Raw genomic sequence first — 23983 nt, 5'->3', positions numbered from 1 at the left:
GAATTTTAATCCCACATGCTCCTCGCTCCTCCAGCTGCCTGACGGTCCCACTTCTGGAAAGATTTCAGCTGGAACACCTTCAGCCACAAGCTGAGAGTGATGTGTTATATGTCAAAGAATAAAATGTGTCTAGAGACTGCTTGCTCTCACCGCGAAAATAATCTTGATCTTTATTTAATATTGTGAAACTGAATTACCCCAAAGTCTGGCACGAAAATGAGAATCCGACTGATTCTAAAGATCCTCAACGTGTAAGGACTTCGCTTAGATCAGATCATTCGGTTTAAGTTCTCAAAAGAAGCGTGCCAAGAAGGAAATGGTACTGTACTGTACGTAATTGGATTTGAACATGAACATGAGGAATACATAATTTAAAATGGTCAGGAAGCTCTCTGGCAAGCTGCATTCTCAGGTCAGAGTATCTCACACCTCAGAACATTTCCACACTGAAGATATTCTATGCAGAGATAATTTTTTTAACAAACATTATTTAAGTTGTCTGCATTTATTGTATTTCTGAAGCAATAACTACTGACCTGCTGCACCTTTTTAAAAGTGAACCTGATTTATTCAGGTTTCTGGAGGGTATTCTAGATAGCCTCACCGCAGCAGCTAAAATACTGTACCCGCAATTCTTGTGATACTTAGCCAGACTTCACAAGAAGAGATGGACAGGCTTTGATTTGAAATTTCATTTGCCATTCTATGTTCAAGTTGGGTTTGTTGAATGACACTTAATCCCTCAGATTACAACTGGCATGCCAGGTCAAAACAAACAAACAACAGTACCCAGTACTATGGATCAGTGACTGGGATAAGCCCTTTTAAGATGATTAGTGGCAGATTTAGGAAAAGAGATAAACATATACATGACAAGCTGACAATACCTTCAATGGCAAAGGCTGTCCTATTTTATTTCAGAGCCCACTGTACCACAATTTAATGATTTACTGTCTTTTCGATCCTGGAATGTTTTATCTAGTAGAGACTATCATGTTTATTGGAAAACACAGCAAATACATTAAATAATGAATCCTAATCATTGTCCTTACTGGATCATGGACCGATAGCAATTGATATATTGTACTGTCTCTCCGATTCTCTTGTGAAGTCATTTATAAATATTGTGAATAACCCATATCAATATTTTACTATAGATTTACATAACCTGATGCAAATATTTGTAAGAGACAATTGTAAATTTTATATTTATCTTCAGCGTAACATGTACATATAATGTGTAAATCGTTGTAAAATTAAGGTGTAAGGGTTTGCATTACTGTAAATATTTTGCAAACATTATTTTATAAAAGTCTACAACAGCTGCATAACAGCTTTTAAACCCTAAGGTGTGTTCGGTTCACAATCTTGCTGAAGTTTTATGTTTCCTGCAATGCTAGGGAGCAATATTTATTTAAAAAGGAGGTGAATGTTGCAGTTGCCGACACTCATGAGACTCTTTAAGGAGTGTACAGTAGTTTCCTGCATTAGACTCTCTCCCATCTTTTCACCACTTCCTGCTGAGGCTTTTCGTTTGGAAACGAAACCCGAATGAGATGAAGCCCACATTTGTAGGAGCAGCGCCTGGTTTGTGACAAACGTGGTGTGAACTCTGATGGGCAGGTCCCTTCACACGACTCCGGTAATTGAAAACTGTGCTCTCATCGCCTTCTGGGAAGCTGTCCGAACTGAAGACACCTCCCGGATGCGCTGCAGCCGCTGGAGTGGTGCTGATTACTGCATGGTAAATGAACAGCTGAAGTTAACTCAGGCGAGCTCAGGACAGGGCAAGGGCTGTGCCGATTGCCAAATTTCACATCCTGCAAGCAGCTCCTGCCAGCCTCGCCCCTGACATTGCTCACTTTCAAGTGAAAACACCACCAAGGATAACAGTTAATGGATTCAAAAAGAGCAGGAAACCTCCATGCTGAAGGAAGAAACACAGTGATTCAGCCATTGAACCTTCTCTAGGTGTATCGGTATTTTTTAGGGTGCAGTTAATTACATAAGTGAGAGGCTAGCTGTCAGATGGTTAGCTGCGTCAGCATGCGTAGGCTGCAAAGGAACATGTAATAGGTTTATGCCACGCTGAAGAAAAGAAGAAAGAGAACACAACGTTTCGGCCGTGGAGCCTTCTTCAGGTGTGGTGTGACACCTGTGACACCAGGTGTGACACCTGAAGAAGGCTCCACGGCCGAAACGTTGTGTTCTCTTTCTTCTTTTCTTCAGCGTGGAATAAACCTATTACTTGTTCCTTAGCTGTCAGATAGCCATGGTGGGAAATCAAACACTGTATGCAGAGTTTGTTTTGTATAGTAGTAGAAAATATTTTGCTGGAGCTCGTTTCTCAGCGTTCTGAAGTTTTAAAACTATGTCGTGTTAACCATAAAAAAATCGCAGGAGGCAAGTAATGTACATGTGTCGCTTTGCTGGCCTTGGCTCGAACATTATAGACTATACTGTCCGTGCACTGTATCTTGAATTTCTAGTAGTCTTTGTTGTAGGAACTTGAGAAAACTCCAACTCCCAGAATGCAAGGCGACCCGAATAGGAAGTCGTGGCAGTCTGTTGTGGCGAGTTGGGCGGCGTACAGCAAACCACGAACAAGAAGGGTTGTTTTTATTTTGTGATATAGAATATGGGGTGCGTTTATTAATGCAATCTGTTTAACGGTGTGTTTTAAACTCCCTCGGAAATCACTCACAGGTAGGAGCCGCGGTGAGTCCCTGTTTTTACCGTCGGGAGGAAACGAAATTGTCCCGGCTGTCACCTGGGCCTGTAGATATTCTTCCATTTGCAGTGCCTGGAAACCTGCTGTCAGATCCTGGTTTTGGGAAAGGCTTTTGTGGTTGTGCGGCTCGCGGGACGGTCGCAGCACGTAGAGCTCAACAACATGCAGTTCTTCGTATAAACAGACGAAACGCGCAGATGCTAGCAGTAATAATACAAGCTTAAATAAGTAATAATGATGAAACCGATTTGCATACAGTACCGTGAGCACCGTGCTTTGACGTTTTGCAAAGAGAGGGCTTCTTTGCTAAACTCCTCAGATGTACTGTTTACATTTACTGCCAACTCTTATTAATTGCTTCGGAATGGTAGAGGTAATTGCTTATCTACCGGATCGAAATATATCAGATTTGTTGATTTATGTCGTGGTGGATTAGTGCTGAAAACGCTGTTAATTCACATTGTTACGGGTGCAAGATGCTTTCCATGTTAAGGGCAAAGGATCGCTTGTGCACGCAATTTAGTCGGTATACAGTTACGGTATACGCATTGTTGTGCGTGTGAAGTGCTTTGCGATTGTGTGCACAAAGTAATGTTTGCAATGATAATGTTGGTGTGAGTTTGCAAAGTGTCAGTTTGTGTGCGTACGGTAGTGTTCATTGTGACATTTAGTGGGTGGACAAGTACAGGTTACCATAAACCCCTGGCAATCACATTGAAGGCACACACATTGCCAAGCAGACGTGTAGAATATGATTTCGTGTAACAGTGTGCTAAGCATGCATGCTTAGCTTGCATGCTAAGAAGACAGAATTGAATATACACTCATTTATTACGTGTAGAAATCAGTGTATTGCACACTCCATACCCTTAACCTGTCAGGTGGAGAGGAATAAATGTATTGAAACAGGCACTAGCTGAGAGAAAAACTTGCATGACACTCAAATCAACCACTGCAGTGCTTTGGAACTCTCTGACCTTCTGTTTCTGGGAATGTCAAACTGTTGCGTGCGTTGTGGTTTTGCTTTTTTCAGGAACCCTAGAATTTTGTCCGAAATGGAAATCCTTTTATTGTGCCAAGCGGTACAAATTAGAAAGGTTTGAAGGAAAATCAGAAACCAGATGTAACAAAGTGGAAAATTGTCTTTTTTGTTTTGTTTTTTTTTTTTATCTCGGCATGACCGAATGATTTTCTTTTGTCTTTAATCAGGTGATACATTTAGTTTCACCTGAAAAATGTAACATTCCTAAATGGCTGAAGAGGTTTATTTTAGAATTCAGACACATGTCATTGTACTTGCTGTTTCACAGGGCCCACACAACTCTAATGTTTGAAAATATTCCAAAAACTGAGAGCTTAAGTTCTCAGGATGATTGAATCCCCAGGGCCTGACAGAATCTTATTTAACTGGACTCATGGAAACTGGAGATGTTTTTCAGAAGCCATTGATGCAACTCTCCCAGCCGTCCCTGAAGACAGGGGAAGTAACCAGGGACTGGAGAATTGCTAATAACATGCCCATCCGTAGAAAGAGTGAGAAAACTGGAGTAAGACGAATATGTTTGACATCTGTTGCATGTAGGGTGAAAGAAACTATAATTTGACCTAAACTAGTGGATTGCCTATACGGAATTAAGATTCTAAGGGATAATCGGCATAGATACAGAAAAGGTAAATGACAGGTTTTGAACAGGAAATGTTTGTGTGTTTAATTTGAGAATTGTTTGATAGAAGATCTAGTAATTGGTGGAGTACCACAGGGGTCTGTACTAGGACCACTGCCCTTTCTAGTTTAGAACAAGGATCTAGATTCTGATAGAGTAAAGTAGTCAAATTGGTGCAGTTGATACCAAAATGGGAGGAAACACTGCAAAAGTAGTTCAGAAGGGCTGGGCCGGTTCCTGACCATAGGCTCTGTCGCTAGAGAGCTAATTAAATCTGTAAGTCTGGTGTCTCTCTGGCCTATCTCAGCTGTGTGAGGAGGGAGGTAATTGTTGGGATTGTCAGTATCATTGGCGATTATTGAAGGTTTGCAGGGCGACCTCGCGTGGGGACGTCTGTTCTTCCTGTGTCGCTGCTCGGCTCCCCATGCCCCGACCCCAGAGCCCGGTCCGCGGCTGGCCCTGCCGCTCAGATCGGCTCCTCTGCTTGCAGGCGGCGGCGATGGAGGAGACGGACAGGGAGACGGTGGCCAAGGCGGTGCAGAGAGTGGCGGGCATGCTGCAGCGCCCCGACCAGCTGGACAAGGTGCAGCAGTACCGCCGGAGGGAGGCCCGCAAGAAGGCCTCGGTGGAGGCCCGGCTGAAGGTGCGTTTCCCCCCCCCCCCCGCCCCGCCCTGTGGCTCAGCCGCTGGGCCTGCAGCCTGTTCTCAAGTCCAAGTTCACATTTGTCATTCCAGCCATATACAAGTACACAGTGGAACGAAATATCGTTCCTCCTGGTCCACGGTGCAAATGCAGACAGGACATTGTAGGCGGGATGCACATAGTGCAAAAAGTGCGAATTACTAAGGCAAATACATAATACAATGTACACAAAAACACTGGGGGGATTTAAACCTTGTTTCTGGAATTGGAGTGGGTGCAAGTAGATTCCAGGGTGCTGAGGAGCCTGACGGCCTGCGGGAAGAAGATGTTCCCGAGTCTGGGGGAGCTGGCCCGTACACTGCGATATCTATCTCCAGGTGGTAGGAGGACAAAGAGTTTATGGGAGGGGTCATCTACTGTACTGGAGGCCCTGTGTGCATATATACACCCTGTGGAGGCGTCTGTGATAGGTGACAGAAATGGCAGGGAGGGAGGCTCCAATGACGTTTTCAGCCGTTTCCACAATTCGTTGCAGGGTCTTGCGGTCTGAAGCGTTGCAGTTCCCAAACCAGACGGCGACACGGCTGGTCCAGGTGCTCTCAGTGGTGCTTCCGTAGAGAGTGGCAAGAATGGGCGGGGGAAGGTTTGCCCATTCAATATTGGTAAAAAAAAACGGTTCTCCTCAGCACAGCCCTGCCCTGTGGGGAGTGCAGAGTTTCAGCTTGCGTGTAGACAGCTGTGACCGACGTGCTCCCCACCCTGCAGTTTCCTGCGTGGGTAACACAGAAACCAGCCTGTGTCGGCTGAATGAGGTCTATGACAGGGCCCTGTCCGAAGCTGGAACGTCAGCAGAAATATAAGCGTGGGTCCCGCCTCTGACCGCAGCATGAAAATGATTGTCCTGGTACCCGAAGAGGAGACCTACAGGAGCCTCTTTTGGGCTTTCCTCTGTGCTCCTGTTATCAGTGTGTCAGTGTGACAGTGCAGAGGTGTCGCCGCCCTCTGGAAACACGCCTGGTGCGGATCTCCTGATCGCCGCAGTTATATCCGCTGTGCAGGAAGTGGCGCTTGATGCGTTCGGAGCCCATGAGCTACCGGGGTTGGACCCCGGCTGAGGCAGAGAGGGGCTGCGCCTGTCCCGTCAGCACAGGGGGACGGAAGAGTGGTCTGTGAGCTGGTCAGCTCGGCTCAGGAGCTCAGGAGCTGACCAAGGCAGTGTGGCTCTCAGGGGTTTGACAGTGAGCCTCCGTCCTGCGTGACATGAAAGGCCAGAGGAGAAGAAGAAAAAGTCACTGAGCTTTCAGAAGTTATTTAAAAGTCTGCCTCTTTTTTCCAGTTAGTTCCTGCCAGACGCCTTTCACTTGTTTTGGGAACAGCTTAGGACATTGTTGCATAATGTTTTTTTTCAAATTAGCAAACTTTGTGTCCGCATATGGTTTAAGTTTGCTTAATTGCCTTCCCCTCTTCACTTCTGTGTGCTGAACTCTGAAGTCAGGTTTATCTGAGTCCCAGATTCTTTTCCACTTTGGCTGGGTTCGTTTCTGTGTTGTAGCTGCTGGAATAGGCAAACCTACTCCAGAGGCGTTAGGCTGCTACCTGTATACATGTAATATATGTTACACCATGTGTAAACCCGAGGAGAGGACCAGCAGTTCTTCCACAGAGCACTTCTGTCACGGAGATTTCCAAAGGGTATCAAAATGCATCTCTTTTTTTAGTTATGCATTTGGTTTCTTTAGGAATTGCAAATGATTAGAATTTAAATATAATTTTGAAAAAGTGTTGGACATTATATTTCACTGAGTTCCCAATGTCACAGCCTGCGGTTGCTTTTCCTATGTTTAACTTCTTGTGTGCCATGTTAACCTGTCTGCCTGTTAACGTGAAGTTTATTTACTTGAAACTAAATGACTTCAGTGCTTTTGAGGCTACATGACTTTTACGAAACACGGTTAAATGGGCTAAGTGAACAATTGTGTTTTTCTTTTGTGTTCATTTGCAAATCCAGTCTGAGCTTCAGAGGGCTGTAGCAGTGGGTTTTCTGGGGCAGATGCTGAGCAGCTGAAGACTTGTTGCCCCTTGATAATCTGAGTCTTTCTCTAATATTGTCAGCAAGCATTTGACATGTTCCGTGTTTGTGCTCGGTATGATTGGCTGTCGGGTGACTGCGAGAGAAAATGATGTGCCAGTATTCCATTAGGAATTACTCACATCCCTTTTCTGTTTCCATGCTATTAGCTATGATTTGGCTTTTTCCATTTCCGAAGTTTTCCAGGCTGAGATGATTCTGGTTCTCGTCCAGAAAGTGTTTTGTGAGTGCAGGGCAGTGTCTCGGAGAGGCGCGGACTCAAGGCTGTCGTGACAGAGGTTGACAGGTTTGATGCAGGGTGATTTATTTCTTCTGCTAACTACCGTCTTGTTTCTTCTGGAGAATAACCGTACACGCAAGTCTTTTAGGCATCATGGAGAATTGCCAGACTGCCAAAATACTGGCTAACAAAACTGAGCAGAGAATTTTAAAATAGTTTTGCAAGTTATTTGCAGTAGCAAATAACATATTATCCAGAATTATACAGTGTATCTGTTCGGATGCAGTGGCCAGTCTTGGGACTACTTACCTTGACACTTGAATGACCCAAATGCTCACGACTGTTTTAAAAAAGGATGAAATCTGGGTAAAAACAAAAGCTCATAGTGTTTATGTGCATAAATCTATTCCTTGCCCGTTCGGTCTGTTGTGAGCTGGTGTTGGTTCTTCAGTCGGGACGTTTCAGTCTCATCAAACGGGTGCCCGTCAGGCAGCGTGTCGAAGCATTTCTGCCCCGCTCCCGTCTCGATGAGCTTGTGGTCTGCCCGCCAGGCGGCAATCCAGTCGCAGCTGGACGGGGTGCGGACGGGCCTCAGCCAGCTCCACACCGCGCTGGTGGACGTCAAGGACATCCAGCACGCCCTGGCGGACGTCAGCAAGGACTGGCGGCAGAGCATCAACACCATCGAGAACCTGAAGGACGTGAAGGACGCCGTGGTGCAGCACAGCCAGCTGGCCGCCGCGGTGGAGAACCTCAAGAACATCTTCTCAGGTAAGTGGGGGGCTGGTGGTGGGGGGGTCAGGGGTCTGGGGGCCGGTGGGGTGGGTGATTGGAGGGTCAGGAGGTCAGAGGGTTAGGGGGGCGGGGGATTTGGTTGTTGGGAGGTCACCAGAGGCCCATTTACAGTAGGCCTTCAGTTCTTGTAAATAATCACCATGGTGATTAATTGCTTAATTACTAACCTATTTGGTGAGGGGTTAGCAAACATTCTCCCGTGGGAAGAACTAGGTTTATCTGGAATGTAAAGGGCTCTACAGTGGGTGTAGCTGGCTGGGTGTTTTGTAGAACAAGTCTTTGCATGTATTAATTTTTTTGCCACAGTAAGGACTCCTTTTCACCAGACCTCTTCCAGTCAGTGTGACTTTTATTGTGCTCCTGCGCTGTGAGCCACCTTGTGTAAGTTGGGCCTGTCACAGTGACGCTGTATGTGGACGTTCCATCATTGCATTCAGCTTTGTACCAGGTGAAAGCGGCATTTAATTTCTGGATTTTTAAAAATTGTGTTGCTGTTTCTATCTTGTACTTTATGTATTTACGTAAGTCCATTGCCTGGCTAGCATTTTAATTAGTTCTGGCATACAAGTCCTATTGCATTGCATTTCAGGAGGTGTGTTTTTTTATCGTTAACTTCGTTATGTTTTTTGCCTGTTTAAAAGCCTTGCCTTTCATGAGTGTGATTGATTAGCTTTTGCATGGCACATTTACTGGACAAGCCCTGGATTTAAATTAAGTGTATATCTTCAAATTACACCTTGTATTGCATTGTTTTTCCTAAAAACATCAACACCTAACTCTCTTAATACCGGCGTTGCCCTTAAAGCCTTTACTGCAAAGAAGCTCTTGAATATTAAGACCATCATCTAATAGGATTTGCCCTGTGCTGGGTATCTAGTCAAAGCCTCGTGTAAGCCCAGATCAGCTCAATTTGCATTAAGATGTATTTCACTGGGGGCAACTGTTCAAGAGTTACCTAACATGCTCTTGTCTCAGGATTCCTGGTAGGGCTTCAGTATACCCTAAAATAAACAAAACAAGGCAAACAATCCAAAAATTCGTAATCCAAAAATCACAAGTTCGTTACAGCGATGCGTGGAGTGTCTGAGGAAATGATCTCAGCGCGTCTTATCCCTGTGCGAACAGTGTGTCTGGGCAGGACTCTGGATGGGTTCTGCCCATTGGGTTAGACAGGGCTGAAGAAGCAGTGTTCTGCACTCTCAGACAGTGGGCACGGCCAGCCTCCAACCATGATATATTTCCCCTTTAAAATATGGGATTCGGTTGTCACAGTTGGACGCATCGCAGCCTGTTTAACACTGTCATGCACTACGAAGAGCAGTGAAGAGATCCCGCGGCAGACAGGTGAGCTGTGACAGACAGGCAGATCCTTTACAGGTACCATCAGGTAACACCTGTGGTAGCACCCAGGGGTGTGCAGGAGAATTCCTCTCATGACGATAGGTCTTTTGCTGCTGCTTTGTCCTGTAGACCAGGTGGTTCCAGCTCCAGTCCCGGAGGTTCAGGCAGGTACAAGGAGTTGCAGGTCTCTTTAAATCAGCAGCTGAGCACCTGGGAACCTGCAGCTCTCCCGCCAGCAGTTAGTTCAGTCAGGTGGGGGCAGGAGTGCTGCACCCGCAGGGCTGGGTCCTGCGGGGGGGGTCACAGTGAGCTGCCGCCCAGCCCAGCGGGCACTGGGCACCGGGCACCTTTCATTAGCGTGATCTCAGGACAAATCAGGTGTGTTTTCTGCTCCTGCAACAGAGTACAACACACAACACTGGCAAAAGGCGCAGGCAAATGGTGTTCAAGGCAGATCTCGGCTCGAGACAGGCGTGAAGAGAGCAGCACTGCGTAGAGCAGGGTGATAGGTCAAGATGTTGAGAGCAGATGTGACTGCAAGGGACTAGGCTTTATCTCACAACAAGGTTAATATCTTCGTAATTAGCTTTACTTCCTAGTTGTTACCCAACAAGGTTTTAAGCCAGTGTCTTTCAAGTGACCTCTCGATTGGATTTGTGACATTTGTTGGAACATGCTGATGAAATGTGAGCACTGTGATGGGCAGTGTGGTAATCAATTCATCTAAGCACAGAAAGGCTTCAGGAGCTACAAATAGTCTAAAATCTGCATTTTACTGGAAATGTTACTTTTGCACTGGATAAAAAGGGGTTTGGACTTTTCCCTTGACTTATTCCTTGAAGCTAAATAGTGACAAAACAGACATTTTACTGGTGGGCAGCAAATCTCAGCTGGAAAGGCTGGAGAACTTCACAGTCATGGTTGAAGGCTTCCTCATTCACATGTCCGCCACACTCAGGAATCTGGGAACCACACTCGATCCTCTCCTGACTTTTGAGCCCCACATTAAAAAAATCAGTTAAGGCTTCTTTAATTCACTTTAGAAATATCGCCTGCATTAGGACATTTCTATCAATTTAAATGTATTAAATATGAAGTGAGATGATGGAAGACTGTAAGTCTTGTAAATTAACTGTAAGGTGCATTTGAAAGTTAAATTAAAGGAAACATCATATGCATGAGTATGTCCTGTAGTTTGGACCAGGTTTGCAGCATTTATACAAAATGCTGTTTTTTAATTGCGTACTGTTTCCACACCTGGTTTCTACTCTTTCATCCGCACTGCGATCCTTCACAAAACCCACAGCAGCTCTGTACAATCCTTCTTGGTGTGGTGTTCGTCCCCGGCAGCGTGGCTCATGGTCTTGACTTGCGGTGCTCTCGGTCTCTCCCCAGTGCCAGAGATAGTGCGGGAAACCCATGTGCTCATCGAGCAGGCGGAGCTGCTGCAGGCCCACCGGAAGCTCATGGACCTGGAGTGCTCCCGGGACGACCTCATGTACGAGCAGTACCGCATGGACAGCAGGAACGCGCACGACATGAACCTCATCTGCAACTACTTCGGGGAGGTGCAGACCCTGTCGGAGGAGCTGGCCAAGCAGCTCTGGATGGTGCTGCAGAGGGCCATGGTGACCGTGCGGCGCGACCCCACCATGCTAGTCTCCGTGGTGCGCGTCATCGAGCGGGAGGAGAAGATCGACCGCCGCATGCTGGACCGCAAGAAGCAGACGGGCTTCATCCCGTCCGGCCGGCCCAAGAACTGGAAGCAGAAGATGTTCGAGGTGCTGGAGGGGACTGTGAGCACCCGGATCGAGGGCACCCAGTCGGACACCCGCGAGTCCGACAAGATGTGGCTGGTGCGCCTCCTGGAGATCACCCGCAAGTACGTGCTGGACGACCTCATCGTGGTGAAGAACCTGATGGTCCAGTGCTTCCCGCCGCACTACGGCATCTTCGGCGTCTTCTTCACCCTGTACCACCAGGCCGTGTCCGCCAGGGTCCAGGAGCTGGCCGCGGAGGACCTGGAGGCCAACGAGATCGTCTCCCTCCTGACCTGGGTGCTCAACACCTACAAAAGGTACGGCGGGCGGCTCAGAGGTGGCCTTCTGCTCCCCCCGATAATTGATCCTCTCCATGTGTCTGGCGTTCTTGCATTGCAAGCCCAGGCAGGCTGGTAACTAGGTTGCATGACCCAGAATGGCTGCTTCTGGGGAAAAAGGATCATTCGTTTTTGATTCCTGCAGTGTGTCGATTTAATTTGGAGGCCAGCTTCTTCTGACTTACTGCTTTGTAAGTGATTCTCTTGGCTATCCGGGCAAGCAGTCATTCCCTGCAGCGTACTGTTGGCTATGTAATCGTGTGTAAAATGTTACAGTGTTAAAGACAGCCAGAGTTTGCAGTCCAAATTTTTGTTTCGTGGCTCTCTAGGTCAGATGTCTGCAGGGTTCAGTGAAAACGCAGCTGTTTTGTCTTTCACTGTCATTTCAGTAGTGTAAAGGCACCAGCCAGACAATAAATAACCATGAATACAGGCAGTGAAATGAATGTCGTGTTATTGTAAATGTCAGTTTTCCGCTCTGCTGCACACGTGTTGTAATCTTGACCCACGTGCACAGTGAAGAGCGGTTGTCACAGTATTTAAATGCGAATGATCCCTAGCAATTGCAGGTACTCCTTGGCACACAATTCCAGAAAAACTAGTTTATCTAATCCAATAGATGCACTCATTGTTGCACATTGCGTGCACAGAGACGGATTACGCCAAAAAAAGATCTTTTTATAACAACAGCACGAGGCGTCTTTGTTTGCATTAAACAAGGCAACACACGTCCCGTGTTTATTACACACTGGTTCTGTTTCTGCTCTTTTGTTCCGGCGCAGGGCTGGAAACGTGGCTGCCGAGACACTGCGGACTGGTTTACATTCATTCATTGGGCAAATATTCCTTGTGGGGAATTAGTAAAGTCTGTTTCAAATCATTTTCACTTTGTTAAAAAGAAAACAACCCCGATAATGCTTACTGTAAGGTCTGTGTGATAAGACATGAATAATTGTGTTTCTTTTTAATATTTTTGAAATTACTGCACCTGAGCTCTTCATACAGAATAGCCCTGGCTGAGGAGCCTAGGAGGGAGAAGGTTTTAGGACATATTGTCATTTTGGGTGTCATGTTATAGGATACTTAGCACACCTGTACTGTACAGGCTTTGAAGGAAGGTGATATTTACTTGGAACAGCACTGATCAGTAAACATCCCTCTTGGATTTTTCACGTGGTAAGACACGGTTTGTGACTAAAAATATTTTCTTAGTATAGTAACAAAGGAAAAAGATTCCCCTCTCAAACGAGTCTCTTCTGCCTCTCCACAGTAGGTCATTTTTGGTTTGTCTGTCATGCCTCCCTGTTGAAACTGTGCTCGGTCGAAGGTCTTGTTACTGCTGCGCCTATGATGGTGTCAGCTGAGATTAGACACGAGGCCACCAAGTTCCTGGAGAGACCCTCGCTCGTGCTGCAGTGGCCTTGGCAGCTGTCTCCCAAGGGAAGGCAAGCTGTGGGATCATTTTCCCCGCGCATGAGAGGCCAAGACAAAATCCCACCGCTGGCAGGAAACACTTGGAGGCCAGCAGCAGCCCGTTGGAGCTCTAGGCACTTCCTTGGTCCATGTTGGCTCCGAATGCAGAAGTGAAGTGCCGATCTCCGTGAGAGACTGCAGTTCTTAGTTTCCCCGGCGTGTGGGGAAAAGACTGACGTCCTCGTCCCGGTTGTGTTCCTGCAGCGTGGAGATGATGGGGCACCCCGAGCTGCTGGCAGAGGTGGACATCAATCGGCTGGACCCGCTTCTTCCTCAGAACGTGGTGAACGAGCTGCTGGGCACATACATCCAGACGTTCACCGTGAGTTCACTTCCATGCCTCGGCCGGCCTTTGGCTGCTGGGGGAGCCAGGTGACGCTGGAGATCTGCCCCCCCCGGGCCGTGCAGCGCGTGTGGCCTCAGCTGTGGAGGAGGAGGCCAGCCAAGCAGGTGGAGGGGCCATCGTTTCGCCCTCTTCCCGGTCACTAAGCACGTCACGAGAGGTGTCCGCCAACTTCCTTTACCATGGGTGCCAGCAGCAGGATGATCTTCTTGAGTGCTTGAATTCTGTTGTGCTTTCAGTAAGGGCCAGAAATTGCCTGCTGAACAGGTTTCGAGATATAGTGCAGTGAAAGGGGCTGGAGAGTTCGTATGATTTAGCCTTTTAGAGCCACTAGCGTGTCCTGCATTTACTCCTCCGTGAGAGAAGCTGTTAGAGTTCAGTTAAATTTCTCACCAGAAAATTGATGAACAAAAGATTTTCATCCCACTCCTGCGAGCTGGGTGGAAGGATAGGGAAGATGCTGGTTCAACTCACTGGATACAGGCTCTACCCTGAAGTCACTTTTTCTTCTGTCAGTGTTTGATTGAAGTGCAGTAAGAAGTAGGCAGCCCAGTCTGAGCTTCGGCTCGCAGCAGGGAGTTTGGAGGCGGATTTTAGTTAATTGGATCACCGCCGTCGTACTGTACAAGCCGGCCGCATGCATGTTCTGTAGCAGGAGGCCTCAAGTTTCCTTTTCCATCTCACGTCAAACATGAGATATGGTTCATGCCTGTAGTGTATCTCGCTGTTGACTGCCATTGTGTCCTCAGCTACACCTGAATAAATGGTAAAACAGTAAGAACATAGATAGAAGCCATTGAATATTGTGTCTAAATGATAACACTGAAAGTGAAGTTGAAATTGTTCTCTCCAAAACGTTTGTGTTCTTGTATCTTCTAGGCCACCATTCGAAATTGGTTGCTCCTGAGTGTTTTCAATTCAGAATGGTGACATTTTGTCATGCTAAGGAATAAAGTTACAGATCGAAGCACATGGGTTCATCAGCCTGTGTTTTATACAGTGCCTTTTAGCAAGTACTGTAAGTGAATATGGTGAAATTTGAACCTTGCTTTCTATTTCGGACGAGGCTGTGATTTATCGCAAGTCAGTCTCTTCTTAGGTAGTGGCCTTACTGTACGTTCTGCGCTACTTCTGCGGATCCATCAGCTGTGGACACAAGGCACGCCTCCATCAACCTCTTACTGCGTCTTCTGCAGCCATTCCTAAGGGGACTGGAAATGAGAGGTTCAAATATACACGCTAATCCACAAACCTTGCACTGCTGTTCTGAAGATGCGGGGGTTTTTTTTTTCGGAGAGCTTGATCGCATAAAGCAGGAAGCGCTTGCTTGCCACCATTCTTCCCCAGAAGACCCCCGCATGTGACACTCCTCCTTCAGCCTGCTCCTTGAAGTCGGATTTGTGAGTCTGCAAGGAGCTTTTTCGACATTTTTGTATATAAATGTTCAGAGGGGAGGATAATGCGCTCCCTCACATTTTATATAGTAGAATTATTGTCTTCTTCTATCTTTCCAGAGGTCTGGAAGGCTATTGAAGATTTTTTTTCAATCGCATCCTCGATCAATTTTTTTTACTTTTTTTTTTCTTCTGGAATGTAAATGATGCCACCAAGCAAGTATCTGCGGATAGAACTCTGGTCAACAATTAAATCATGCCCTATATAGCTTCCTGGCTGAAAATCTCAGGGTGTTATATTTCTGTGACCTGTCAGTAACGAGGGATACCAAAACAACTGCAGTCCGACACACAGTTACAATGTTATGACAAATTGCGCTTTAATTGTCTGTTTTTTTGACAACTGACATCTCATTGTTTGTGTGTCCCTTTCCGTGACGGTCCCTGCCCTTCCCTAGGGCGGTCCTGGGGACCTGCCACATAAAAACCCACAATAACAAGTCGAAGCACGTGAAGGAGACCTGCAGGCTTTTTCCAGGCTTGCAACAAAAATATTTAGAACCCCCCCCCCCCCCCCCCCCATACCGTGCACATCCTTTTTATACTAAAGAAAGCCACTCATTGCACCCATTTGAGTGTGTGAACAGAACGCCGTCCACCAGTAATCTAATTGACACATAAGTACCCGGTGAGTCTATTTACAGCAGTCAGAGGCCCTTTGGCGACCTCTGTTGACAGTGCAGCTGTAATTGCACCCCGGAGGCCGTTCAGCCCGTCTTGCTTGCTTGGTTGCTAGTAGTTGGGTTCTCTCTGATTCTTGAAGGGATCTCAGAAAGTCCACGTCAGCTACATGACTGGTGGACTGGCTCCAGTCTTGACTGGCAGGGAGGTTTCTTCACAGGCACTCTCAGTCCTGCCTCAGCCCTGGGCAGTGCTCAGAGGAATATATGCAGTATGTGCTCTGGATGCATATGGTTGATGCTTTCTACCCAAGCCCCCGTCTGCTTATTTGTTCCATACTTTGCCATTTTACTTAAATCCTGGTCCTTGTATGGCAGCTGATTTCAAAGACGTCCCCCGAGTCTGGTCCGCATCTCCAGCTTTTGTGACTGTCTCAGTCGGGTGCCTCCCGAGGCTGAGATGATTCCAGTCCATTCAGGCTGACAGGCTATGAAGTGGTTTGCTGGCTTCCAGCCCTTTGACCTCGGCCCGCTCTCGCTCCCTTTACAGTCGAATATCACCGGCTGGCTTCGCAAGGCGCTGGAAACGGACAAGAAGGACTGGAAGAAGGAGACCGAGCCTGAAGCTGACCAGGATGGCTACTATCAGACCACTCTGCCTGCCATCGTGTTCCAGGTGACTCCCCTCTCCTTGTCGAGCCTGGCGCGCTGCTTCCCCGAGTCCTGCGCGTCCTGGGCAGGATGCAGAGGAAAGTTTTATATGCCTTGTGTACCTCAGTCACCCCTACATTATTGGCTGTTATTAATAATCTGTTACCAGTGGTAAGTTTGCATGATAGTTTACTGTAGCTCTTACAGTTAGCACCGGTAGACCTTGGTTTTTAATTGACTCTAACTCTGCACAGCTCACACTGGGCACGCAGTGATAGCTCGTGGAATCCTCCAAGGATGGATCCAGATGTTTTCATGGTGGTATCTAGAGCAATAGCAGAGTAAAAGAGTAAGCCACAAGCAAGTATTGTGAAAGCAAGCTGTAATATGAGGAGGGAAATTGCAGTTTGAGTACCAAATAACCATCCAAGATAGCTACGTAGAGTCATGTGCTGTAGAGACACTGTGTTTGGCGTCCAGTTGAGATGCAGTTTAGGTCTGTCTGATGTAAAGCACGCTGTCTGCTGAAGGATGGAGCGACACATTCTGGGCTCTTCCTTTTCCTGCAGCATTTGATAGACACCCCTGCCTCGCCCAGGGCTGCCGATAAGCCTGACGGAATGAGGTCGACTTAAAGCAAGCAAATCGGTGACACCCGGAATGGGTGCAGCTCACATGGGTATCTGTGTGCAGTGCATGGAAATACCTGTTGGGAAGAACAGTCACAAATGAAGTTAGTTTCTTGGAAGAAGCCTGGATATCGGCTTCGCAGCAACGTGGCTGGGTTCAAGCCGGGCTCTCGTGTTTCTAGAGCCTTTAATGTAGAGGGAGCTGGACCAGAAGTACACCTTGTCGACGTTCAAATAGTTTAATTTCAGAAAGCCCCCCCCCTTCTTTGTGTTTCTTACTGTTCCCCCCTGATCTGCTGGGCAGTGGGGCTGCCTGGCGTCACCCAGGTGGGGCTCCTCTTCAGTGGAGAAGGACGTGAGCCCCTCCTCTAGTTAGACCGTTCTGATGTAACTTCTAAATGCAAGATGTAAATGCTAGTGGTAGCCGTCCATGTATTTAAATCTGAATACGCCTGCTGTAATTACAGTGAAGGCTCTGCGCCGTTCGTGATGCAAATGCAGTTTGTAATCACGTTCGTTGGAGTGGTTTTTGCTCCTAAGCGCGGATCAACATTTCGAAACGCGCAGCTCCTGCGGCGCAGGCGGAGGTCCCGGTCGTTCTGCCTAACGGGTGCCGTTCTGTCGATGTGCCCAGATGTTCGAGCAGAATCTGCAAGTGGCCGCCCAGATCAACGAGGCGTTCAAGGAGGAGGTGCTGCGGCTGTGCCTGAAGCAGATGAACTCCTTCCTCCTCAGGTGAGGCCTGACTGTACTGTCCACCCCTCCTCGTGCTGCCCTCCGCGTGCTCAGGGCCGCGCTCTTAAAAGCAGCGTTTTCATCTACGCGTTTGAAATATGTAAATAAATACAGGTGATGTAAAGCTGTTGTGTGTCCAGCATAATTAAACTGTCCCTCTGAACACAAATTCAGGCCTCGGAAAACGCAAACCTCTGCCGTTTCCAGTTTGCATTGTTTGCTTGGTAATTCCGCTCAGCGTAGTTTCACTCAGTTGAACTGGAAGTCCTGGTTTTGTAATGTGACAAGAAGTAATTGTCAGGGTGTCCGTGTAAAAGACCAGGCACTTAAGTTTCGACCTTTACTTCCCTTTGCTTCTCTGGGTGGAACACAACCTAGTTACTGATGGTTACCTTGCCATTATTATTACTATTATTATTATTATTATTATTATTATTATGGCACACTGATTGGTTTTCATAATAGGAAACAAGTTCCCGGAAGAGGTCGTGAACGTCTCTGTTTGATATTGCGTGTAATCTGCAGATTTGTTTAAACCAAATTTACGGTTCTGTTTTCTACATCCTGGTGATGGCCAGTATAAAGAGAGTCTGACTATAGGACAAATCTAATGACTGACTGCTTACCTGTGGAAATAGTAACGGAATGGCCTGTCGTGCACCCCTTAAAAAAGCAACCCTTGGTTATTTAAGCCTCTCTTGTATGAATACACCTTGCCTCACCCATACGTAAAGGAACAGTAAGATGTACTGTATACTTCTCAGGTACCGAGAGGAGGCCATCGCCTACAAGGAGGATCATATGAGGGACCGTCAGCTTCCACAGTGCTACGTTCAGTACATGATCGCCATCATCAACAACTGCCAGACCTTTAAGTAAGCCTCCGATTGCCAGGTTTGACTCTGCCGGACGGGTGTTGGAGAAGGTGCTCCTGAACGCCAGGGAATGGGCCAGGTTTAGTTTCTTTCAGTCTGACCCCACAGAGGTGCCGCTCTCTAGGGTTCCTTGTGAAAGCAGGGGCAGGGGTCACACCTCCTGCCTTTGCTTGTGTGCCGGAGGGAGATCGGTCTGCCCAAGCAAGAGCTGAGCGCGGTAAATCACGAAGAAACCTTGCAGTTAAAGGTTCTGATTTTTTTTTTTTAGTCGTCCTCCCAGTGGTTGCAATGCCAATAAAGGTACCGAATGCGCGCAGCAGGTCTTGGAGGTCGCGCTGAACAGCTCCCTTCTGCTTCCAGAGAGTCCGTCACCAGCTTGAAGAAGAAGTACTCGCAAACCGTGGAGCACAGCCAGAGCGACGTGGCGATCGAGAAGACGCTCAACGAGGTGGCAAAAGACGGGTGCCTGTTCCTGCTCGACGAGGTCTTCCTGGATCTGGAGGTCAGAAGGTCCGGCGCAGAAGGATTGTTAACGCTGGGACGATTGCGTGTGTCCTGTGGTCTGTGGCCCTGTGGTCAGGGGAGAGGGAGGGACTGAGCGCCGCTGTTTGCCAGTGTCCTGGGCCCATGAAGCCCAGAGTAATATGTGGCTGAAATGATTTTAAGAAAAAAAAACATGGAAATTAGATTTGAAGCAGAGTTCGGGTTATTCAGAGATTGAAGGCCAAGCTGTGGCTGTATTGCAGCAACACCTTGTGTGTGAAAAATAGCTCAGAAAACACAGGGCACAGGAGATCCAGACGAGTGCATTAGAGGTGTTGTCAGCTCTTGTAAAGCTCTGTATAACTTAATGTTTCCATAATGTTTTTTTTTCACTCCTCTATTATCTGCCAGGTATGTCAATTGGAGTCTCAGTAGAAATTGTCTTGTCTTCACAGCAACACCTTAGTGAGCTGTTGACAAGAAAGTGGCTGACGGGATCCAACGCAGTCGACACCATTTGTGTTACCTTAGAGGATTATTTCAATGACTTTTCCAAAATTAAGAAACCATACAATAAGGTAAGCTGAAATATGTCAGGTGCACTTGTGTCCAAGGCGTTTCGTATGACTTTTTAGTTAATGTGACTGCTACTGTTGGGAATGCACATATCTCAGTTTTGTAATAACAAACGTTTTGTAGTACATTTGTAAAACATTCCTGTGTTAATGATATATTGTCTTGCTCTGGAGCTGCTCTTATTGTGGCGTATTTTTGGAAACTATCCTAATTTCTTATCTTTGAGTTGCACTGGAACGGCAAGCAGCAGAGGCTGTTAAACTATCGATATGATTCAAACACAACTAAAACAAAAGGTATTATGCAACAAGTGCAGTGAAGTTCTTAAAATTAAAATATAATAATTTATACCCCACACTCATATTCTTTGCAAGAACAAGAAGGTTTTAATTGTGAATTGTTAATTGTAAAAAGAAAAACAAACTGATTTCAAGAATGATCCACCTAAAATTTTAAGAGAGAGAACGGTCTGGAATAGGTGAAGTTTTTGTGAACTTTTATGCTGTATTTTTGTAAGCCACTACCTTTATGTATTCATATTTCAGGAGATGACTGTTGAAGCTCATCGCAGAGTCATCATTGAGTACATAAAGGCAATAATGCAAAAGAGGATCTCTTTCAAAAATGCAGAAGAAAGGAAAGAAGGAGCAGATAGGATGATCAAGGAAGCCGAGCAATTCAAATTCCTGTTCAGCAAGCTCTCAGAGGTGCGTTCTGTATAGAGAGACTGGAGTTTCAGTTTACACTAATAATTCCCTCCAGCTTCTGCAGATGTGTACACCACATGCAAGTGTTATTCACATTTGTAGAGATAAGAGAGCAATATGTTTCTGGCTCAAGGTTGGAGTGATTGAGAATGTGACAGGACGGGATGTCTCAGGCCTGTGTGTGCGGAGATGTGAGCACACTGTGTGTGTAGAGATGTGAGCTCATTGTGTGTGGAGATGTGAGCGCACTGTGTGTGTGGAGATGTGAGCGCACTGTGTGTGTGGAGATGTGAGCGCACTGTGTGTGAGGAGTGTGAGCACACTATGAGGAGCCTATCAGCGAAGCCTGTGGGCCTTTTCTGGAAATTGTTTTTGTTCGTGCCGTGCCAGCGCGGGTGCGTTTGCGCGTGGTGTGTGTGAGCGCTGACGCACTGCTGTGCTCCCCAGGGCCTGGGTGAGGACACCAGCCGGCTGTGTGACGCCATCAGTGCCATAGCGGAGGTGTTCAAGCTCACTGACCCCAGTCTGCTCTACCTGGAGGTGTCCACCCTGGTCACCAAGTTCCCCGACATCAGGTGGGTCTGCCCTCGCTCTCGCCCGTGGCGTGGAGCTGCGAGAGTGGGAGGATTGCAGTTGACAGATCACCTGTCGAGCAGCGGAGCGTGTGGTCAGAGGTGCGTTCTTTAACTGCGGGCAGGCAGATGATGGGGCGAAAAACCCATCAGCCTGTGAGTAATTATATAAAAGTCTTTCTGGGGTAGCTTCCACGTTGTGATGGGTTTTTAGAAACGTGCAGGAGTTGACTTTTGATGAGCATGTGAACCTGTGAAGGTTTCTGCGCGTTCATTGAACCGGAGCTTATTGGCCTGGTGACCATTTAGAGCTCTTTGTGCGGTAAGGAGTGGTGATCATGCAGGGGAGTTGTGTCGTGGTCTGAAGGCGCGGTTGTGAGTCTTGAGTGCTGTCGAAGTGCCGTTTCTCTCTCGCCCTCCAGGGAAGAGCACATCCTGGCTTTGCTGGCCGTGCGGGGAGACGCCAGCCGGGACATGCGGCAGACGATCATCGAGACTCTGAACCAGAGCAAGCCCTCGTCGAACGGCAACGTGCAGCCTCTTTTCAAAGACATAGCTGTTCCCACGATGACCGTGCCGAAGCTGCTCAAATAAACGAGTGGCGGCAGCTCGACCTCTTCATCTGCATTAATGAAATACGAGGAACAGGTTTGAACTAATTGTACTTTCTTGTGCACTCTGGGATCGGACACTTCCTGGAAGAGACGCATGAGAATGTGGGACACCTGTGGTGGAATTCGTGCCCTGGAAAATACTGTAATTTGTTTTGTTGTATTGGTAACACGTCTAACATTTGATACTTGATGTACAGAAAAAAAAAAACATTGCTCACGTTTGCCTTTTTCATGATCAACATCCAGCTTGTTTAAGGGCCACATTCGGCCACATTTGTTTAGTTAAAAAAAAACACTATTTGTAGCTGGTGCATGCGTTTCTGGAATATTTTGTTGTATATTAAAAATAAAATTGCTTTTGGGTCATCCTGGAGAACTTCTCTTTACCTCTGTTCTGTTTGAATAGGACCTTTTGGTACTGAAGCACATCGATTTACAGGTTTAGAAGGCCCCTAAATTTCGTATTGTCATTTAAAATCTCGTCAAAGTTAAGGAAAAACGGATACGTAATTTCACGGGTAGTCCAAATGTAAATTGCTTTGCTTACTTCAACCAACAGTTTTTGAAAGAAATACATGAGAATAGCAATGAGAATTGATTTTTTTCAATTCTGGGGCGGAGCGTAAAAGCGCTTGTTTAAATCCCTTTTTGCCTGTTTTAATTGACAAGGGTAAGGTCTTAACATATACTTAGGGACTTAGGGTCTGAAGTTTTTTTTTTAAGTGTTGTACTTGGCAATCCCAGATTGAGTTCCACAATAAGACGGTCAACGATTCCGAAACTAGTAGTGGCAAAGGGCAGCTGGACACCGCCTCTCCAGCGTCTCCGTGTGTTCGCCATCTTGAGCGTCAGCCTCGGCTGGTCTGCTGGTCCGCCTGAGGCCCCGGCCGGCGTAGCTGGGCTCGGTGTGATCAGAACCGGCCTGGTTTCACGCCCCTGTCGCTCTTGCGGGCTCCTCCGCCCCGCCGGGGGGAGACGGGGCTGCGAGTTGCCCTCCTGCTCTCGGAGCGCGGTTATCGCTATGACTTCACGAGTGTCCGCTGCTGGTGTTCAGGTGGTGGAGGTATAATGTATTGTGAGGGACCGGGGGAGAAGTGGGGTACGGGCGCAGAGAGAGCGGGCGTGTGGAACCGGCCGCTCAGTGGGGGTGTCGTTCTCATTGCTGTTTGTTTTTGCAGTTGTGCCCAGGTGTCCTCCGTTCCTGCTTGTTGCGCCTCTCGTCACCACTGGCACCCGACCCTGTCCAGGACGGTTCCGCTTCAGCAGTAGTCACTGGGTTTTCTGCCACGCGTGCCTGGTGTTTTTTCGGGAGGCTTGTCTTTTCTATGCAAGCGTTTATCTGGGCGGGAGGAACAGTTCTGGCGATCACCCTGCTCTTGTGCACTTTTTATTTAGGTATTGACATTTTTCCCCCTGCAGAATAGCTGCTTGGTTGAAGAAAAAAAAAAAAAGGGTGGCACCCTGTCGGTGGGAGATTTTTTCTTCTTCTCTCCACTGAAAGAATTTCATGCCAGTGATGAAAAGTTCAAGCCAGTGGGCAGATGGAGAAAGTTTACATGTCTGATGTCCAGCCCTGCTCCAGGACACGGTCTGTGAAGTGTGAGTGGTCCAGACAGACAGTGGTGCAGAAGGATGAGTTGTGCTAACGGTAGTCCAGTCACTCGTGTCTCGGTGTGACAGCTGTGCTGTGGGGGGTATCCATTATCCATGAGACACGAATCCCTTTCCAGGAAACTTCAAACCGTTTCTTCTTATTCTGACACCATTTGCCTCTGATACATGTCTGAATGTCCGACAGAATTATTTCTGCTCGCATGGAGAAGAGTAGGAAGGGCAGTGCGGGGAGCAGAGGTCTTCTCCCACTCGCGGGGATGAGGTGGAGCAGCACGGGGCGTGTGAGCCCTCTGTTGCGCCTGGACTGACCTGCCGCCAGGGGGCGCAGTGCGGCTGGTTTCGGTGGAAGCGCGCAAGCCGGGACTGGGGCAGATCCGGCTCGGGGCTCGCTCTCCCGGCTGCAGGCTGTCCTTCACCTCCAGGCCCGGCCCCTGAGGCGCACTTCTGAAGGTGAAATGCAGTTTCTGCATGCCCCCCCTTCAAGTGTTTCCGGATGGAAATAAATGTTCGCTTTGAAAAAAAAAATCAGGCGCACTGCATAGTGACCGATGTTTTTTTTTTTTAAAATAGAAAGTCCTACACGTACACCTGCGATGTATCTATCCTTTGCCTTATATCTAACGTGCTGGACCGTTCGGTGGGCATACTGTATATATAGTGTTTAGTTACTGTTGCTCTGCTACTATGATATGTGATTAACAACGGTTACATATCGTAGTTGTGTATTACTGCAATTTCCCTCATGGGATCAATAAAGTATCTATCTAGTAGCAGTATTATAATTTGAAGGACCAAGTATAGGTTTTTTTTATCATTACTTATCATTTAATCTGTCATTTTATAATTTAATCTATGAACTGGCTTCATCACTCTGTTCTCCTCCCCACTGAGAGCTGGTGTGTGGTGAGTGTACTGGCGCGCTATGGCTGCCGTCCCATCATCCAGGTGGGGCTGCATACTGGTGGTGGTGGAGGGGATCCCCATGACCTGTAAAGCGCTTTGAGTGGAGTGTCCAGAAAAGTGCTATATAAGTGTAAGCAATTATTATTATTATTA

At 47.3% G+C, this 23983-nt stretch overlaps 1 protein-coding gene across 2 annotated transcripts; it reads left to right on the top strand.

Moving 5' to 3' along the window:
* The first annotated feature begins 2527 nt into the window (after window positions 1–2527).
* exoc3 (exocyst complex component 3) lies at window positions 2528–21675 on the top strand. Of its 2 annotated transcripts, none has more exons than XM_088919699.1 (13): window positions 2528–2706; window positions 4886–5038; window positions 7899–8118; window positions 10879–11560; window positions 13259–13376; window positions 16022–16147; window positions 17386–17486; window positions 18251–18361; window positions 18722–18863; window positions 19300–19422; window positions 19966–20127; window positions 20575–20702; window positions 21122–21675. In XM_088919699.1, exons 2-13 carry the CDS (start codon window positions 4895–4897, stop codon window positions 21291–21293), a joined length of 2229 nt encoding a protein of 742 aa, XP_088775825.1. In that variant the 5' UTR covers window positions 2528–2706; window positions 4886–4894; the 3' UTR covers window positions 21294–21675. The 2 variants fall into 2 exon arrangements, with proteins under 2 accessions (XP_088775825.1, XP_088775826.1); XM_088919700.1 differs by having other exon boundaries at window positions 2558–2718.
* The last annotated feature ends 2308 nt before the right edge of the window (window positions 21676–23983 follow it).

This window comes from Atractosteus spatula, chromosome 6 (assembly GCF_055471065.1).
Source record: "Atractosteus spatula isolate fAtrSpa1 chromosome 6, fAtrSpa1.hap1, whole genome shotgun sequence".
NCBI lineage: Eukaryota > Metazoa > Chordata > Actinopteri > Semionotiformes > Lepisosteidae > Atractosteus > Atractosteus spatula.
Note: the sequence above shows the minus strand (reverse complement) of the source record. Positions and strands in the feature narration are given on the sequence as shown.

Excerpts from the sequence above, each read along its gene's own strand:
- exoc3 (XM_088919699.1), top strand. The coding sequence starts at position 4,895 with ATGGAGGAGACGGACAGGGAGACGGTGGCCAAGGCGGTGCAGAGAGTG. Across the intron at positions 8,119-10,878 it reads CCTCAAGAACATCTTCTCAG|TGCCAGAGATAGTGCGGGAA; the intron begins GTAAGTGGGGGG and ends GTCTCTCCCCAG. Across the intron at positions 18,864-19,299 it reads AGGTCTTCCTGGATCTGGAG|CAACACCTTAGTGAGCTGTT; the intron begins GTCAGAAGGTCC and ends TTGTCTTCACAG.